This window comes from Pholcus phalangioides, unplaced genomic scaffold (genome assembly GCF_987345545.1).
Source record: "Pholcus phalangioides strain wild (caught in Gottingen) unplaced genomic scaffold, Ppha-v1.0 ptg000011l_1, whole genome shotgun sequence".
NCBI classification, from domain to species: Eukaryota; Metazoa; Arthropoda; class Arachnida; order Araneae; family Pholcidae; genus Pholcus; species Pholcus phalangioides.
Window position 1 is genome coordinate 20,432,380 of NW_028301604.1, and position 21,647 is coordinate 20,454,026.

General features: G+C 39.2%; 1 protein-coding gene across 1 annotated transcript in view; it reads right to left on the reverse strand.

Moving 5' to 3' along the window:
* Nucleotides 1-21,647, reverse strand: part of LOC149080202 (uncharacterized) — a 36,884-nt gene that overhangs the window by 13,602 nt on the left and 1,635 nt on the right. Inside the window, exon 2 of the mRNA XM_089238609.1 lies at nucleotides 9,900-9,996. Coding sequence (XP_089094735.1) covers nucleotides 9,900-9,996 — 97 coding nt within the window. The remainder of the gene's footprint in view (nucleotides 1-9,899; nucleotides 9,997-21,647) is intronic.

The following is a 21,647-nucleotide window of genomic DNA, read 5'->3' on the forward strand; positions in this document are numbered from 1 at the left end:
TACAGTGTAATCCCGGCCTTAGTAACGCGAGAAAAGGGAGAGTGCTGTTATAGTTTTTTCCAACTGCGAATTGGAATGATAATCGAAAAAAAAAATTACTGAAAACTATGAATTTGATTCTATGAATTTTTCAATAAGTTTGTAAGACAATATTTCTCATTGTGTTCGTTACCCCTGAAAAAAATTTCAAAAAATTCTGACGGGTAGTTTTTTTAATTGTCGTGTTTTACCTGGCCCTAAAGTTTTTCTACCATTGTAGCATATTTTTGAACGAACTTTTTCAAGGTCGGCATTAAAACTTTTGACTCAACGTATTGTAATGAAAAATGAAAACTTGGATTCCAAGTGGTTCTAAAGCCGGGATTACAATATAAAAGTTTCACAAAAGTTAATTTATAAAACTTGAAAAACGCAACCAATAAGAGCATCGGTTACATTCGAGGGAATGCAACCAACAGGCTTATTGGTTGTTTTGTTCAAGTTTTGTAAAAGAATTTTTACCAAACTTTTATAGTGTAGGTAACGTAATATTATAGTAAATAGTGTAGATAGTGTAGGCCTAAATTGATTTCCGAAATCAGTCGAAAAGTTTACGTCTTCTGTTGCTCCGTGATCTCTCTCTCTTTCATAGTTTCTACGTTCAAATTTGTCCCTAATCAGCATAGATTGGCTATATGTGATGTTCTGATTGAATGGACAATATACAGGGTAATTCAGAAAAGATGGGAAAAACTTTAAGAGGTGATAGTACACACCAATACAAACAATCTTATAATGTTAAGGAATTTTTCCGAATTTAGAAACCATTCAATTTTCGCAGAGAATCGCGTAAATCGGGGTATGACTGAATATTTATATTTGATAATTCATGTTTTTTAGACGAATCGGGAACTTGACGTTTATTTACTTAATACTTTAGAGCCTAAGAGATAATAACATCTTGCTTCACAACGAGAGTTTAATAGAAATAATTTACTGCAAATTACACGCCGTTCTTCCTGATGTAAAACGTTATTCTACTTCTATTCGTAAAAACAAATGACACAACATTAGTCTTATTCATATACTACATTGATCGGATTTCACTTTTATATATATATATATATATATATATAAATGAAAGCACGCGTGTTCACCTGAAGAGACTGTCACATCGTGAATAGAATCAGACACCTCTATAGTACGGACAATAGTTATTTCCAATTGTTTGAAAAAGACGTTCCTGTTGTTTTTTTTGACACAATCTCATAATTTCGGTGTTTTGCCATCATGCTATTAATCTTCCTTTGTTCAACAGCCCGCAGCATCGTTAGTAAGATATCTTCTTGTTGGAAAAGGGATAAACTATACGGTAATGAGTGAAAGAAAATAAAAATGCACTCGACCCAAACAACCACACAAAAAACACCGAACAGAACAAAGGGCAGATTTTTTTGAGAAATCGAAATAGAAACAAAATAGCGTCGGCACAGCATACGTGACGAGCAGAAACAGCTGAACATTTAATAAGGGGTCTCCAGACATCAAACAAAAATGTTCAAAACCGGAAAATTTCACCCAGTTTAAGTTGGATAGAACAACACGAATTTAAGGAAAGTGCGTTGTTGTAAAATGACTGTCTGAGCTAACCTTTACACAGTTATGCTGGGCCATCTTAATGAGTTCATGGGCCCTTTTAGTATCCTCATGCTGAATAACAGTACTTTTAGTACTATTATTCATTATTTTAGTAACTTCATAGTACTTATAAGTGTCCGTTATGGGAGATTTTACTGTGCGTGTGTGTGTGTAAATAATGAATGGATTATTCTGCCAGTTTTTATAGTATAAAAAAATACTAAAATTTCAAAGCAAACATATTTATACTTTCCGTTATTTCGTATTTCCTGAAATAAATGCCATATATGCGTTGAATAATAAGCCCCCTCCCCCCCACAAAAGAAATTCTGAATAATCAGAATGAAGTTTAATTAGCAGTTGGTGTTGAGGAATGTTTTATACGATAATTCAAGGAACGATTTAGATTTGAGCGGGCCCTTGGCAAAGCAGTATATATTGTGAGGCAGGAGCAGCTGCATACAAAATTATCACCCGAGAATTATTTTTTCTCCTTACCCCTCATTTGGCGTCCCTCTTATAGCAGAGACCCATGCAGCCGCAATGTTCTCACAGCCCTAGAGTTGCCCCGGCGTATGAGTGTAAGCACCACAAGCCTCTAAAATTAAGGATTTTAAAAACGTAAGTACCGTGGTGGAGGCCAAGGAGAAAAAGATAATTACTTTCTCTGTTTCGTTTGATTATAGGAATGTTCTGCACAAATTTTCATTAACCGCGGACCGCTGTCAGTCCGTGGGAATTTCTTTTCAGCATTTCGCCACAGGATGCTTCTAAACTTTTTATTTGTGCGAAAAGACTGTGTTGTCATGTCAATAACAAAATACAAATAGAGAAACCGAATGAAATTCAACTCAACACTGTATCTCAGAAACAACACAGTAGCTACGTGCACAGTCTGGCCGGAGAAAAAGTCATATAGTCCTACTCTAATACGTATAACGCCATGGATTCTTTTTGCATTCACGTCACCCCCCGTCAGATCTAGAGATACTTCAGTGGAATCCTAAGTGACAAATTGATAGAGAATCCCAGCGCAATCAACCAAGATTAATAACCTTATATAATTTACTACGTTGGAGATAACTTTATTTTCAAAATCTTATTGGGGTAACATCTGGTCGATCTCATGACATGTTCATGTGCCGTTGCACAACATTTTGAAATCATTGTTTTCAGGGGCGGCATAAGCGAGCGTGCAAGGGGTTCGGTGCACCCAGACGGGAATTTGTAAGGGACGGCAAGCTTTTTTGTGTGGACACATAAATTTTTAAATATTTAGAATAATAAAAATTCACACGACACCACGTGCTGTCATTCTTTTAAATCAATCATACCTTGACAATGAAAATATTGAGAAAACTTGAGGAGACAGACAGGGCCAGGGGCTGTAATACCGGGCACAAGAATGGATTCTATCACACGACTATCAATTCTGGTTGTATTAAGCCCTCATATGTTGCGACACTTTAAGAATATCCGAAAAATTTCAAACATTTTCAAATTCACAGCCTCGTATCTTTCTAAAATACAGGTTTTGAATCTAAAATAAGTTGTAACACATATACTTCTCTTCGAAACGACACTTGGTTCACTCGAATCGGATGATACGTCTCTGAAATATGATCCCGTTTATGTCAAATCGAAGATCGTGGGTTCACTTGACGCGCGCAGTGTCGGCTGCTACGAATGTCGGAGTATCACTGACTCAAATTTACATTCTTTTTTATTCAAGCGACATTAAGATGGTGGTACTATGTCTATTTTCAGTCGAGTTATTCAGTAGAAGTTTTAAATTACTTCGACAGAAATTGTCGCTCATTTAGACGCTATTGCCTCCCCACACCCACATTGATTTTCAAAGACGTAAACTGAAGAGCCAAAAAAACTGGTACACCTGCCTAATATCGTGTAGGGCCCCCGCGAGCCCGCAGAAGTGCCGCAACACGACGTGGCATGGACTCGACTAATGTCTGAAGTAGTGCTGGAGGTAATTGACACCATGAATCCTGCAGGGCTGTCCATAAATCCGTAGGAGTAAGAGGGGGTGGAGATCGCTTCTGAACAGCACGTTGCAAGGCATCCCAGATATGTTCAATAATGTTCATGTCTGGGGATTTTGGTGGCCAGCGGAAGTGTCTAAAGTCAGAAGAGTGTTGCTGGAGCCACTTTGTAGCAATTCTGGACGTGTGGGGTGTCGCATTGTCCTGCTGAAATTGTCCAAGTCCGTCGGAAGGCACAATGGACATGAATGGGTGCAGGTGATCAGACAGGATGCTTACGTACCTGTCACCTGTCAGAGTCGTATCTAGACGTATCAGGGGCCCCATACCATCACAGAGCCTCCACCAGCTTGAACAGTCCCCTGTTGACATGTAGGGTCCATGAATTCATGAGGTTGTCTCCATGCCCGTACACGTCCATCAGCTCGAAGCAATTGGAACCGAGACTCGTCAGACCAGGCAACGTGTTTCCAGTCCTCAACAGTCCAATGTCGGTGTTGTCGGGCCCAGGCGAGGCGTAAAGCTTTGTGTCGTGCAGTCATCAAGGGTACACGAGTAGGCCTTCGGCTCCGAAAGCCGATGATGTTTCGTTGAATGGTTCGCACGCTGACACTTGTTGATGGCCCAGCATTGAAATCTGCAGAAATTTGCGGAAGGGTTGCACGTCTGTCACGTTTAATGATTCTCGTCAGTCGACGTTGGTCTCGTTCTTGCATGATCTTTTTCCGATGTCGTAGATTTAATATTTTACCGGATTCCCGATATTCACGGTACACTCGTGAAATGGTCGTACGTGAAAATCCAAATTTCATCTCTACCTCGGAGATGCTATGTCCCATCTCTCGTGCGCCGACTATAACACAGCAGACACTTGTTGTGTTATATAGGCATTGCCGACCACAGCGCCGTACTCTGATTGGTTCCATATCTCTTTATTTGCATACGCATGCCTGTACCAGTTTTTTTCTCTCTTCAGTTTATATCCACGTAAAAAAAAAAAAAAAGTTTCTTTAAAAATGGGGTGTATGGTCAATAAATTTTGTTTTTAAAAAATTATGTGCAGCTCTAGAGTGATAAACAATCGCGTTTATCCCACAATCTTCTTGGTTAAAGCCCTTTCAACCTGTCACCAGGTAGGGCCACAACAACGAAGTAGCAGACCAGAGAGGAGGGGAAAATTTCACCCTTTAATATTCTTTACAACATTATAAGGGGTCGCCGTGCATTCCCCGGCTAACCTTGCGGCAATGACGAGATGTACATAGCAAAAGGTCCAGGAAAACCATACTCTATTTATTACGAGGTGTTCATAGCAGATGGACCACGGGAACCATAACCTAGGGCCGTAACTAGGATTTTCGCCACCCGGGGCACACATTATTTTACCACCCCCACAACTTTAAAATTCGATAATTTTGTAAAGGTGTTCTTTGCCCACCTGAAACTGCCACCCCCTAAATTTTGCTGCCCAGGGCAGTTGCCCCCTTACCCCCTCTAGTTCCGACCCTGCTATCCCATCTATTGCGAATTGATCATAGCAGAGGAACCACGTGAACCTTACCCTATCAATCACAAGGTGGACATACAAGAGGGACCGACCACGAAAACTATACTTAGGGTGATCAGATGAGGTACCTGAGAGAAACCGGGACAAATCCAGGAATACCTAATTAAAAACTGGACAAAACGCGAAATCCATCAAAAAATGGGGAATAAACCGGGACACTTTAGTTAGCCTTTTTGACGGACATTACGGCATGAAATTGCAAACTTATAATGTATTACGAAAATATTATCACACTACTTCTTCACAAAGGTGTCAAAATGAGTAAAGTATCAGGATAGGACTATAAATGTTTGGACGTCCCGTAGGCCATGTACGGGATCAAAGGGCGCACACGTGAAGGGGAATTTTTTTTTATTGCATCATCAAAGAAAAACTTTTAATTAGTTGCACAAACAGAAAAATCCTTCCTTTTCTCGGTCATTTTTCTAATTTTAAGTTATTTCATGAAGATTGGCATTTGTGTAGATTTTTTGAGGTTTTTACTTTCATTGAAAATGTTAGCGCTCTCTATATTGGCTCTCATGGGCAAAAATACGCGGGGGGGGGGGGGGAATGGGGAGCATTGCCTGCCCCCCCCCCAGCGTCAAAGGTGGAGTTGACTAATCTAATGTATATATGAATTAACATCATCATCATCGTGCCCCCCAGCAATAATGACCATGCCCCCCCCCCCAGACTTCCCAGTCTATCTCCGCCTATGTTGGCTCTACAGAGAACAAAATAAAATAAAGTAATTGAATGTACGTATTGGATACAGCTTGGGTACTTCAACCCCATAAGTCTGGCAATATATTTGTCATAATTTTCAAATGTTTTATCTAATAAAAATATTATGTACATAGTAGTTAATGTACATATTAACAGTTGTCGTATGGATCATAATATTCGATTAAGCGGGGGAAAAGTTGATATTCTATTAAGCGGGAAACCTTCAGATTGTCTTTATGGGAGAAATTTCGGTTGTAGAATATTTTATCCGTTAACCAACTAAGCGCGGGACGGACTGTATTTGAAAATGGTTCTATTTCATTCGACCTTTGATTGTGCAAAGAAAAATCGTGACAAATAGGTGTCGCGAAAGCATTTTTCGTGTCAATGAATGTAATAGCGAAAAACCGAAACATCTGGCCACCCGCAGTCCATACCCTACGAATTTTTCATATCAAAGAGGAGCCACGTCAACCATACCGTATTTTTCTTTAATAACGTGATCCTCACGGATTGAAAAGATATCCGTATGATCTGTCTAGGGAATAATATCACTAATATCACGAGTTGTTCATAGCATAGGGACCATGAGAATCATACCCTATCTATCCACACAACACCACCTATAGAAGATATCTTCTATCGCTTCCCGGTGATCGAACATGTCACTGGACCAGTAGCGCGTAATTCCTCGTAGAAGTAGGGACCGAGAATAAATGATGCAGTAAATCCACACCATACCGTCACTTTTGGTGAATGCAACGTATCTTCTAAGATTGAGCGCGGATTTTCTGGTTCCCAAAATCGGCAGTTTTGAGTATTGTCTGTACCATCCAATTGAAAATGCGCTTCGTCTGTCTAGAGAATTTTACAAAGCCGTTCTGAATCGACCTTAACGCGAACTAGAAACTGCAGGGAGAACCGAAGTCGAGCGTCATAATCATGTGAAAGCAACCGCTGCACAAGTGAAAGTTAGTACGGATGATATTCCGCATGATCTCATAGACAGTTGGCGAAACCTCCTGCACTGCGTCTATAGATACGGATTTTCTTCCTTTTCCAGGACGAACAGCCAGCGATCCTGTGGTTTCAAATTTCGCTGTCATACCCCAATGGTTTTAACATTCATTGGACCTTTTCTAATCCTCTTCCAAGTCCGATATTTCCGTAGAGCAGTTACTGTGGAATTGCTGTTTTGGTAAAACAATTTGACCAAGAAAGAGCAATCTCGTAAACTTATCGTCATTGTGAGCAGCAAACACATTGAGAAACAAGATCTCCGCGAATGTTTCTAGGTTTTATAACAGCTGCTGCGTGACATCACATAAATTGCATGTTCACTACAGGTATTAAAAGTGAAACGCCTTCTGGTGACGATATGTGGGACTAATTTTTTTCCCCTGAAACGAATTCCTATCACTTCATGAAGTCCTCTACAAAATTTCACACTTTTCTGATGACTGGTTTCACCTGTAGGCTACTTTAAAATAGGGTCTTTTATAGTCTCTTATGGACGCCCTGTATTTGTATTTGTACACTTCACTCATAGTCCGAGAAATAGATGACTGTACTATAACAAGCGTTACTCCGATAAAAACTTCACGTTAGGTTTACAACACATGCACGCACATTCCAATATTTACTGGTTACTTAGAAATTCCATAGAGGAGTAAGGACGAGATGGATGTGTACTTTAGTAGCCAGTTTTCTTAGTGTAAGTTCAATATATCTCGGCATTGTCATGCTGGGATACGTCATCACCTTCAGAGACACTTTAATTGATGGATAATTATGGTAATCAACTCAGCTGACTTTATTTTGTTAATTCGGTTCTGCTGACCCCAGTTCAGCTCAATAGAGACAACTTGGAGACAACCCAATATTTCTTCTGAGGCCTAATATATACTGCGACTTCTCTGGATTTAATTGATAAAATATCGTCAAAATTGGTTTTTATTTCTGCCTTATATCAGCAAGTCTTCAAATTCATTCTACTCTTTTGCCAGTCAGAAAACTGTTTTTTATGTTTTTACCGGTCCGCAAAATTTTTCCCTTATTTTCACCAGTCCACGAATGTGAAAACATTGAAGAACACTGTTTTTCACCACGCAAATAATTCTCTAAAACAGATCATTGCACAGCCCACACAGAGCCGTCATTAGGGCTGTGCGACAGATGAGGCCGCACCGGGCCTCGCACCGGTGCAGACGCAAGAAAAATATTGATTACATGTTTTTTTTATAACAATGTCGAAGTAGAGGCCCTTTAACAATGAAAGTGTTTATGGAAGCTAAATTTCTACAAAAAAAAAAAAAAAATTAAAAAAAGTAGGAACTCAACGCAATTAGACGTAATTTAAACACAAAAGAGTTAATTATCACAAAAATTAATGAAAATTTGAAACTAATATAAGAATTCCAGAACTAATGGAAATTTTAAACTAATGAAAGAAATAATTCGATAACGAAATTTAGAATGATAAAAGAAACGGTCGAAAATTGATAAGAAAAATGATTCCAGTTTTAATGAAAATTCAGATTTCATGGAAATCCTAAATTAATGTGAAAAATAATCTAGGAGTTAATGCCAAGGCCCCACCGCGTCTGCTTAGGCGACCCTGAGCACACGTTGTTACAAAACACAGTCCTTGTCTAAAAAAAAATTCTCAACGCATGACTATATCCGATTTTTATACGGTAGAAAAAATTGTGTTTTTCTGAATTCTCGTTACACGTGGCGGCATCTAGTATACATAGACAGAAACATTAATGTGAAATATCTCGAGGGAAACCAATCGAGAAATATGCCGCGAGCGTGACGAATTTTTTCTCCATATACTTACGCATAAAATATATAGTGATCCAAGCGAACGGAGATTTCGTAATATGGCGCAATAATAAATTACCGAAACATGATATATAATTTATTTTTCTTTTACTTCGGGAAAGATAGAAGATATTTGACGCAATATTTCAAAGAACAAAAAGAAATAGCCGAGTGGGACTCATAAGAAACAAAAGATCTCTATTGTCTATATCGTTCTCCCATTTCACATTAAAGTAAGGAAGATTAACGATTTCCACAAAATCCACTCGGATATTCATGATAAGAAGGACCATATAAAACGAAAATGATATTGCGTGCTGTATTTTGGTTATTGTTACGTACTAAAAACCTCATTGCCATTCTGCTGAAAACACTGTATATTACGGCATCTATTCCTAAGTTGGAAAATTAACGTGATAAATGAAATAAAAATTTAACAGCAATCAAATTAACAGAAATTAAACATTATTTTACTTATTTACACACGTATGTGTAATTAGTGTGACCATATGACCCGTATTTCCCGGTAATTTTGACATATTTTATGGAAACGTTCGGTTTTTCTTGTAACTTCATTGTATCCCGCGTAAATTTCGTTTTCACGAAATCAAAAATTAAAATTACTTTCGTAACTTATAAATTATATTCTCATAATTGTAACTATAAAAACACAAATAGTCGTCTCACATATTTCTCATATTTAACTTTTTTTCCCATGAATCATATTTCAACCCACTGCGATTTTCAGTAGCATTTCATTTTCCACTATTCCGCAATTTTTCCAGAATTTCTGTCTTAATCGGCTTTTTCGCTTACTTTTGGCATCGTTTTCGGTGACAGGTGGCTATTTCCAGTATTTGGGATCCCAAATTATCGTTTTGTTCTCGAGAAAATATCGTCAACCATGCAGTAAATACGTACAAGTTCTTAGCTTTATAATTACAATAAATATTATCATTTTAGCTGTAGAAAATAAATAAAAGTAAGTAAGTAAATATAAAAGAAAGTAATAAAAATTTTATACTGTTATAGATTGACATCGGATTAATTGAAATTTTGTCCATTGATTTTGATGAAAAATCATTTGTGAATGAATAATGAATACAATTGATAATGTTATTGTCATTAAGAGTAATACATAATAAATCATGTTCTAAAGTGACATGCGTAATGATGCTTACGTGCATGCTGTGAAAAACGATGCTCCAAGCGTTGGCGAAGCTGAATCGAAATAGTTGCCACTTGCTATTCTTTCGACGATACTCGTTTTCCCGACACCTAATTGCAAAAATACTCTGATTAATATACTTCGAAAATATGATACTATACGAGCACATAGGCACTGGAACCTGGGGGCTCAACAACTCCCCAATAAATTTTGTGAGGACGACAGAGCCCCCCAATAATTAATGAATATGCAATGCAACGTACCCATCCTACATACGGGCTTGACTCCCGTATATACGGGACGACTGGCAACTCCCCCCTCCCCCAATGTTTTCTTCATGTCAGCGCCTTTGAATACGAGATGTTTCACGAAGTGTATTCGAAAAGGAGTGAGAAATTGGAGTAAAACTTTAAAAAAATCAATAAAAAGAAGTAAATTGATTGAGTTGTGATAGTTTCAATCCTGTAAAATGATAATTGGAGGCAAATTAAAAATTATCCCAAAACATTGACAATTGAAACTGTGGTTTCTTACATGTGAAACTAATAAGTCCTAAAAAAATACGAAATAGTGATAAAAGTAAAAATCAAGAATTTGAACTATAGCGATTTCGAACTACGCGAATTTCTATTCAAACGCTAAGGGGTAGGCCTAAATTTCTTCTTGTGCAATAAACAGAGGCATGAATTCCACTAATCGAATGCATACATAATAATATACAAACAAAGAGATATAGAGCGTATTATAGATATATAAAAAATATAGAGGAGGCCTGTGGAAAATCTTACACTGTTGGGGTTCGATAAAGATCCTGACCTGGCTAAGAGTCCACCTTCTGAATGTGGGGTCCTGGTGAACGGTATTCCATCTTACAGAATACACTATACTGGAGGTCTTCGATCTTTTTCTGGTGGCGAGCACCGTCTAAATGAATGAATGAACGCCAGAACTTTGCCACTGGACTTATCCCGTTGCGAGCACCGTCTGTACTCAACCTCAAAAGAAGAGCACCCTTACGGCAAGTTTGACATACCAATGCATGAAATCAGAATAATTTAAATCCTTGAATGCAATTCGCGAAGGGTGTGGAATTGGAAAGTTTATCAAGTGCTCGCGAGCACGAAATCGGACACGAGCATTGAGCACTCTGGGTGCTTAAGAGAGCACCGTGATGCTCGCGAGCAATGGGGTGAAGATGCCTGAGCAATACTGATTCATTTTCATATGAGAATTAATGTTTTGGGAGGTCTGAAAGAATTGATGGGACTTGTCCATTGACCACAAGGGTAGGGCTGACAGGGCTACAGCTCAGCTTTTGGGACGATTTTATTATAATATTTTTCTTTTTTAACACTTTAAATTCACTTTTAAAGGGCCTGTGAAAAATCTGACCTGATGGTCTGAAAAGTTCCCAGCCTAGGGCCCTGCTGCAGGATGTGGGGCCATGGGTATTATTTATTTATGGGAAACCCTGTTTCGAGATATGAGGTTTTAAGATGCGAGTAACTTTTAGACATAAATTAATCCCAACCCAGGAGGTACCACTCAACTGTACCACTGAAGTGGAGGTAGTGTGCCTTGCGGCTCCCATGGGCATCGCGAGGACTTTGTGCATTGATATGTGCCCGTGCAGTGTTTCGGAGTGATTTCTTTCTAAGCTATACTGGGAAGCCGCGGATAAACTATGAAGAGGCCAAGGGAGCTATGGGTTGAAAAATATGAGAACCAGTGCACTATGCGGTGACCATATGACCCTTATTTTTCCCCGATTGTGTCCCCACACACACACACATCCTGAGTTTTTCTATGAACTTGCCGTATTTTTTCTTTTTTTTGCTGTGTTTACAAAGAAGTTAAAGATATATTTTATAAAGATAATTTCCATTACTATTAAATTACATTAAGATAAATATGACTGTAAACATAAATATTCACCTCAAAATATTTGCCATGTTTTCAACGGGTTTTTCGTGAAATACATTTTAATTGACTGCGATTGGCAGCGCGTCTAATTCCGCGTCTATTGGAAATTTGTAGTAATATTTTAGCCTCCGTATATATATATATATATATAATTGGAATCCCCCCCTCATATTTGGCGGTTTTTTGGCGAGAATTGGCTAACTCGTAGTTTTTTCGGTGAAATATGGTCAGAAACATCAAAATAATTGTAATGTTTGAACGGGAGGTTCATTCGTAGGCTGATCACATTTCCTCGAGAAAAATACGGGAAATGGGGAACCTATATACGTTGGAAATAGCAGTGGATAAAAATGTATTTTTTAGGCTAAAATAGTCTAACATGACGAACATGTGAGATGAATCAGCCATAATTATCATAACTGGGCCTGGTCCAATCAATCGGGTCGGTAAATCGATCAATTTTTAACCCTTCACGCACAAGCTTGTGTCAACGAATCTAGATAATCTCCATTTGACGAATTATCGATAAATCCGGTAACCCTAACCTAACCGCACGTGAGAAAAAGGAAGAAGGAGAAAGAAAAAATAGAAGACCAGAAAAATATAAATAAATGTAAAAGGAAAAGCAGTATAATATACAAATACAAATACAAAAACAACGCCACAAAAGGCAAAATGCCCAACGAGGTGGCTGAGAAAAAGATGCCCATAAAAATATGGATGTCATATATTTCAAAAATACAGCAATCCAATTAAAAATGCAATTAACACAAATTATAAACAATATATGCACATGAAAAATATTATACAACGCCCATAAAGGATACTTATGGTTGTCTTATTCTAAGAATGGATAGCTTTTCGATTTACCCCAACATGTTTATGGTATTTCTTTTTAAACGTGCCAATTGTGTTACAATTTACTACCCCCGGGGGGTAAGTTATTCCATTTATTAATAACCCCATTAGAGAAAAATTCCCTGCGACACCATAACCTCGCATTGTCCCTTACCAATCGATACTGGTGTCCCCTTGTAAAAGCAGCCGATTGACGCTGTACTAATAATTTATGGCCCATCCTATCCATCCCGTTCCAAAATTTTGAACACTTCGATAATATCTCCCCGACACTTGACTTCATTCAATGTAAACATATTCAGAAAATGAAGTCTCTCTTCATAACTCAAGCCTCCCACAAGGGACAGGTGGGGACCACGTTTGGTGTTTGCATAACTCAAGCCCCGTGTGTCAATAAGGACACGCGTAGCTCTTCTCTGCACCCCTTCAACCAAGTCTATGTCCCTGTGAAAGTATGGTCTGCTAAACCTTACAGCATACTCCAGTCCAGGACTGAAGTAGCGCTGGAGGTAATTGACACAATGAATCCTGCAGGGCTGTCCATAAATCCGTAGGAGTAAGAGGGGGTGGAGATCTCTTCTGAACAGCACGTTGCAAGGCATCCCAGATACGTTCAATAATGTTCATGTCTGGGGATTTTGGTGGCCAGCGGAAGTGTCTAAAGTCAGAAGAGTGTTTCTGGAGCCACTTTGTAGCAATTCTGGACGTGTGGGGTATCGCATTGTCCTGCTGAAATTGTCCAAGTCCGTCGGAAGGCACAGTGGACATGAATGGGTGCAGGTGATCAGACAGGATGCTTACGTACCTGTCACCTGTCAGAGTCGTATCTAGACGTATCAGGGGTCCCATATCACGCCAACTGCACACGCCCCATACCATCACAGAGCCTCCACCAGCTTGAACAGTCCCCTGTTGACATGTAGGGTCCATGAATTCATGAGGTTGTCTCCATGCCCGTACACGTCCATCAGCTCGAAGCAATTGGAACCGAGACTCGTCAGACCAGGCAACGTGTTTCCAGTCCTCAACAGTCCAATGTCGGTGTTGTCGGGCCCAGGCGAGGCGTAAAGCTTTGTGTCGTGCAGTCATCAAGGGTACACGAGTGGGCCTTCCGCCCCGAAAGCCCATATCGATGATGTTTCGTTGAATGGTTCACACGCTGACACTTGTTGATGGCCCAGCATTGAAATCTGCAGAAATTTGCGGAAGGGTTGCACGTCTGTCACGTTTAATGATCCTCGTCAGTCGTCGTTGGTCTCGTTCTTGCATGATCTTTTTCCGGCCGCAGCGATGTCGGAAAAGCGGAAGAATGACCTTACGAGAACGCGAAGAGACCTTTTTGAAAATGAAGCGATCATTCTATTCGCTTTGTTGACAACCGCTGAACAATGTACAGAAAACCTAAGCCGCTCGTCAATGAGAAATCCCAAATCCGTCACCCTAGTTGCATCCGGGATAGTGACACATTCAAGTCGTAAGAGAACCGTGGGTTGTTCAAACCAAAATGAGCGACCATGCACTTGTGAACGCTAAACGTTATGCTCCAAGTGAAAAAGATATGGGCCAAGCACACTTCCTTGAGGAACTCCACTTGTGACGCCTGCCCAAACAGAGAATTCTCCGTTCACCATAACTCGTTGCGACCTATCTCTTAACCACGATTTTATCCAATTCAGCAAGTTGCCCCCTATTCCAATCTTGTGTAAACGCTTCAAGAGTTTGCCATGTGGGACCCGATCGAATGCCTTCTGGAAATCAAAGTAAACAACATCTACATTCTTGACCTTACCCAAAGCCTTAGTCACGTGATCATAGAAGCAAAGGATATTAGTTACACATGACTTCCTCTTCCTTAAACCATGCTGATTGTCTGACAATACAATTCACGTCTATCTACTTCGTCAACTGCCTTTTGATAATAATTTCCAAAATTTTCGACAGGGAGCTCGTAAAACTGACTGGACGATATCCTTTTTAAATATCGGAACAACATTAGCAAGCTTCCAATCCCTTGGGACGATACACTCAGCAACACTACTTCTGTGTATCTGTGCGACTGGCCCCAACAATTCATTAGCACATTCCCCGAGGACCCTGAGATAGATATCATCTGGTCCTGGTGCTTTGCTCGCACATACATTTTTTAGAAGATTTAGGACGTGTTTCTACGTGTTTCACTTGAATAACGTTGAGGATTTCATTACCCCGAGCAACACCCGTACATTGAATATAATTATCTCTATTAAAAACCGACGCGAAAATTCATTGAAAGCACTACACATGCCTACATTGCTCTCTACCCAAAACCCTCCTATCGACAGGGGGGCCAACTGTTCTCTTACATCCATTATTGAAGTATCGAAAAAATGGGTCAGAGCCAATATTAACTGCCAACCTAGATTCAACTTCCTTTTTACTATTCCTTATCGCTTTCTTCAACGCTCTTCTTTTATCAGTAAACAATGATAGGTTACCTCGTCCCCTTTTATACTTTCCGAATACTCTTTTCTTTTCAAGATAATAGTTACGCACGCTATCCGTGAACCATAGAGGGTGTGATATACAAACACGCTTTTTTCGAACAAAGGGTATGATGTCGTGCAAAACAGACAACAGCTTCGTACTAAATTCTTAACATTGACTTACCACCCCGACTGATTCAAACCGGTCTTTGAAAACTTCCGCTAACCTCTCTCTCAAAACATCAAAGTTAGTTCTCCGAAAACAAGGAACCAGTCTTTTGTTATCAACCTTTGCCGAAGAAGAGTTACCTTGAAAACTGACGACATGATAATCGTCCCCCACTCAAACATGTTCAACAAGATCCTTGGAACTGGTATGAACTAAATCCAAAATAGCAGTACATCTAGTGGCTTCTGATACATGCTGATACAAAAAATTATCGAGCACCGACTTAAGAAAGAACTTAAGAAAGTCTCTCATATTATTCTCTAACTGAAAGATTCTCCCAATCGATACCCGGGTAAATGAAATCCCTTAGTGTGACGACCCTCTTAAGCTCACACATGTAGGAAATTTCATCATGATATTGGGCGATGTAGTTTAGATCCCTATTCGGTGGATTGTAACAAACCCCGATTTATGACGTCTTTTGTTTTCAAGCTCAACCCATATATGTAGTTTCAATATCACTTCTCTGCGCGTTACACTCTATAGCCTTCAAACATGATTTCACGTATACCAACACTCCACCTTCTTTCCTATCAGATCTATTTCTCAAAAAAGACCCAAGCTCTTGGCATTAATTAGCACACATTTTAATTTATCCTGTGATTTAGTGTCAATTGAGAAGACATCCAAGTCAGAGATAGGCAATTCCCCATCAATACTGTTGCTATTATCATTAACTGACCCGCATTCCCGTCTACGTGGTCTGGGAGTTAAAAAACCTAGCCTAAGCCTATCGTAAACCTTCCAGATCCCCCTCCTATTAAGATGAATCCCATCCCAACGAAGCCACCAATCGGAAAATGCGGGAAGCTCCAAGTACGTGACCCCAAGTGAGGAGCAAATGTCTTTTAGGCCTAAATTGATTGTATATTATGCAGTATGAATAGATAAGAGAGTATATATACCCTACGTGTGTCCTATTTTTCGTTCTTACCAAATTTCTTTGTCTATTCGAAGCCGATATAGAGAAAGATACATTATATGTGCGGGAAAAATCACTAGCAGGAGTATAGAAAAAACGAGGAGGTAAAAAAACAACTTCGGTATATAGGGTTACAATAAATCTTCGTGATGGTGAGGAAAGAGGAAAGAAAACGCAGAGAACCGAATTGAATTTTTATTCCACTTTCATTTTTCATCGGTAATCCTAAAGGGGATACTCGCAGTTAAAAATTTCATTTGACTAAATTGACTCTATCATTCCTATTAAAGTTCAAATACAATTTGCGTAAAGAGTAATTTAATTTGATTTGCTTAACGAAGCCGATTAGATGCTTAAGTTACTCATCTATATGCAGTCTAATATTTTGAATAAGAGACCACATTTAAAATTATTTGAATCAATATTTTAACTAAAGTCGATTCATTGAAATTTTATTATTTTAGTTTTTTTAGTTTTTTTATTTTTAGTTACAAATTGAGTTTGATGGGGGTTTAAAAACACAAGACCAAAATTTATTGTCTCCACAATGTGAAAAATAGTTTTTCGTATTCTTGGAAGTGTATCAGTTCCTCTCATAAGTAGGCCTACAAATTGGGAGGACTTTTTAGAAAACAATCAACAGTCTCATCAAAATTTCGAAATCAGTGACTAACCTAAAATAACCTATTTGTTTTTTTAAATAACTAAACTCATGTCCATAAATTAAGAATAATTCAGAATCACACGGAAATCGAAATCTAAAGTAAAAATTTCACCTGTAGAATTATCACACACATCTGCAAGAATGATATGCAAATTTCAGGAAGCCACCAGATAATGCCGATAATACGTCACAATGACGAGAGTGTAAGAGGGGGTATATAAGGAATGGTGGCAAAGAAGTAAAATTGTTCACAAGAGTTCTGTAAGGCGCTCAGTGCCATAAGCGAATAGTTATGACACAGAGGACGCATGTGGATGATTTTTTACGTGGTAGAATTATCGGCCGCCTGGAATGTGGGCGTACTCAGATGGAAGTATCCGAGGAACTTGGAATTGCCCAAAGTGTCATCTCTAGGCTTTGGCAACGATTACAAGATGACGGAAATGTCAGTAGACGTTACAGTACAGATCGCCCCCGAGTTACAACGCCGAATGAAGACCGGTATTTGACAGTAACTGCCAAAAGAAGCAGACGGCGCACAGCATCCGACCTGTCTCGTCAGCTATCTGCAGCCACGGGTACCACAGTTTCAAGGCAAACCGTGTACAGACGTATGGGAGATATTGGTCTATATGCTCGCAGGCCTGTCAGATGTGTTCCGCTCACGGCAACTCACTGTCGGCAGCGATTAGCCTGGAGTAGAGAACATGCAATGTGGACATCGTCACGGTGGGCTTGTGTGATGTTTTGTGATGAGAACGCCAGGTACCCGTTACCACCAAGACAACATCATTGAACAACACCGTTACGGTGGTGCAGCATTGCTCGTTTGGGGTGGAATTATACTGGGTTCCAGAACAGATCTGTATGTTCAAACCAGAACCATGAAAGCCCTTATTTATCGGGACATCATTCTGGAACCGTACGTTTGTTTGGGGGTGCCATGGGCGCAGAATTTGTGTTTATGGGTGACAACGCCCGTCCTCACCGAGCAAACATCGCAAACGAATGCCTTGAATCTGAGGATATAACCCGTATGGAATGGCCAGCATTCTCACCTGACTTGAATCCGATAGAGCATGTGTACTTGGCCGACGAGTTGCAGCCCGTCAACCACCTCCTACATGTGTATCGGAACTTCGGAGAGCATTTCTTGCTGAGTGGAGTGATCTTCCCAAGATCAGATCGATAATTTGATACTCAGCATGCCTAGGCGTTGTACGGACTGTATTTCATCGCATGGGAGGCATACAATGTATTAACCATCATACCAACCGCGTAATAGTAAGTTTTTGTAAAGGAGATATTTTTTACAATTGCTCCAGGGAGCAAAAATCGCAGTTTTTATGAATGGTATCATACATACACCATCGTTTTCGTTCTTTATCTTTTGTTTAATAAATGGGCTTAATGAATAAGTAACGTTTGTTTTGTTTCTGAACCTTTATTTGCCGGAGCTGGCATTATCCTTAATTTATGGACATGAGTGTAGTTGCAAGTGAAGAGATCCCAGGTTTTTCAACAAAATATATGTTCAACATATTGATTTGCTTAAATCGGGCAGCCTTAATTTCTTAATTTATTTTTATATTTGTTTAAACCTAGCAAACAGGTGCGTGAGAAAATGAATAAAACCATATTTTTATTATTAATATTATATATTCATTATGCTGACCATATTCACTAGAGAAAATTACGGAATGTTGGATTTCGACATACGATAAAATACGGAACATTACCAATTATCGCCTAAAATAAGCAAAGTTGCCAACTCGAGCTAAAATCACAGGAAAGTTGCCAATCGCGAGAAATAAAGCGCTACTGCAAATTGCAGTGAATAAAAAAACATGACAATATTTAAGATGAATATTTGTATTTGTAGTCGTAATTATCGTAATGTAATTTCTGAATTGAGAAGATATTTTTAATCGTTGATTTGAAGAATAAAATGAAGAACAAACAATCAAGTTGGCTTTTTTCAAAATAAATGAAAAACCGGAACATGCGAAAATGTCGGGACGGGCCAAAAATGGGAAAAACAAGGACTGTCCCCAAAAATACGGGACATATGGTCACTTTAATATTTACGTTGAATATTCGATTAATCAATCGATTTTAATCAATTAACATTTTTCGATTAACTAGTTAAAAATTTTAATCGACTCCCAGCCCTAATCATAATGCAATTTATAAGCTATGGAGATAATCTCAATCTCCTTATTTTAGTAGAGAATACAAATTCATGTGAGATTGGTTTGAACTACAGGAATGTCCCAGGAAATATGGGTCATATGGTCACTCCACGCATTCGTTTCGTCGGATGATCATTCTTTACGCTGAACTAGAGGGAAAGAGAGGTTTGACTGAGTGTTATTCTCTTTATAAATGATTTACAAATAAAAATTGGTTACGCACGTGCTTCGGGTAGCAAATGATGTAAGATATTTTGTATATACTATATGAAAAAGATTCTATGGGTGTGTTTTTCTTTCACTTTATTTTTACTGTTAATGGTCACGTGTAGATGAGATGGTGTATCTTATAACCACGTTATCTTATCGAATGCGAGTATAAAAAAAGATCCAACGAACAAGCGATAACCCAGCTCTTGACCGATCATAAACTGGTTTTTTTTAGATCCTTTTCTTTTTATATATTCATTCTTGACACAAAACTCTTTGAATACTACTTAGTAACACATTAGGTTTCGCGACTATCGTCATATGAAAAGTAAATTTTCTGCAAGGCCGTAGCCAGACATGTTCTTTTGGGGGGGGGGCGTACAACTGTTGTTTCGGAGGCGGAAGACCTAACTGATAGAACAATACACTTAACCATGTTATTACATATATATCAGTCATTTTCTCACATTTCCAGGGAGCACTTGCACCCCTCTAGCAACGGTTTTGATTTGGGGGCTTAAAAGCCGTGATTCTTTAGGCTTAGTCCTCAATGCTTTCTCAACACTAAGGGTTGCCATCATTAGGAGGAATACAAAAATGAAATAAATAAATAAATTTTTAATCGTAATTTCTGTCCCATTTTTTACATTTTTCTCTCGATGATGGCAACCATCCATTAAGGACCAACCATAGAAAACGACTTCCACGCCCGAAAATTTATCTTTCATTATTTAGTAAAATTACAGCCGTTTCGTTTTTCTTTTCAAAAAGCATAATAACGCATCTTTAAAAATGATCAGTCTTGAAAAACAGAAGAAACCTGCCAAAACCCTTAGTCAGCATAGTAGAAATCACCAAAACCCCTGTAAAATATCATATTGTTTTTCATATTTATTTATATATTTTTAATATATTTATAAGCCTATATATATATATATCTATTTATATGTTTTTAATATACACTCATGTCCATAAATTGAGGATAATGCCAGCTCCGGCAAAAAAGGTTCAGAAACAAAACAAACGCTACTTATTCATAAAGCCCATTTATTAAACAAAAGATAAAGAACGAAAACGATAGTGTTCCCATGCGATGAAATACAGTCCGTACAACGCCTAGGCATGCTGAGTATCAAATTATCGATCTGATCTTGGGAAGATCACTCCACTCAGCAAGAAATGCTCTCCGAAGTTCCGATACACATGTAGGAGGTGGTTGACGGGCTGCAACTCGTCGGCCAAGCATGTCCCACAAATGCTCTATCGGATTCAAGTCAGGTGAGAATGCTGGCTATTACATACGGGTTATATCCTCAGATTCAAGGCATTCGTTTACGATGTTTGCTCGGTGAGGACGGGCGTTGTAATCCATAAATTTGGCGCCCATGGCACCCCCAAACAAACGTACATGTTGTTCCAGAATGATGTCCCGATAAATAAGGGCTTTCATGGTTCCGGTTTGAACATACAGATCCCCAGTATAATTCCACCCCAAACGAGCAATGCTGCACCACCGTAACGGTGTCGTTCAATGATGTTGTCTTGGTGGTAACGGGTACCTGGCGTTCTCCATATGAAAGTCCGACGTGAATCAGACAGCAAGCTAAACCTGGACTCGTCGGAAAACATCACACAAGCCCACTGTGACGATTTCCACATTGCATGTTCTCTACTCCAGGCTAATCGCTGCCGACAGTGAGTTGCCGTGAGCGGAACACATCTGACAGGCCTGCGAGCATATAGACCAATATCTCCCAAACGTCTGTACACGGTTTGCCTTGAAACTGTGGTACCCGTGACTGCAGGTAGCTGACGAGACAGGTCGGATGCTGTGCTCCGTCTGCTTCTTTTGGCAATTACTGCCAAATACCGGTCTTCATTCGGCGTTGTAACTCGGGGGCGACCTGTACTGTAACGTCTACTGACATTTCCGTTATCTTGGAATCGTTGCCAAAGCCTAGAGATGACACTTTGGGCAATTCCAAGTTCCTCGGATACTTCCATCTGAGTACGCCCACATTCCAGGCGGCCGATAATTCTACCACGTAAAAAATCATCCACATGCGTCCTCTGTGTCATAACTATTCGCTTATGGCACTGAGCGCCTTACAGAACTCTTGTGAACAATTTTACTTCTTTGCCACCATTCCTTATATACCCCCCTCTTACACTCTCGTCATTGTGACGTACTATCGGCATCATCTGGTGGCTTCCTGAAATTTGCATATCACTCTTGCAGATGTGTGTGATAATTCTATAGGTGAAATTTTTACTTTAGATTTCGATTTCCGTGTGATTCTG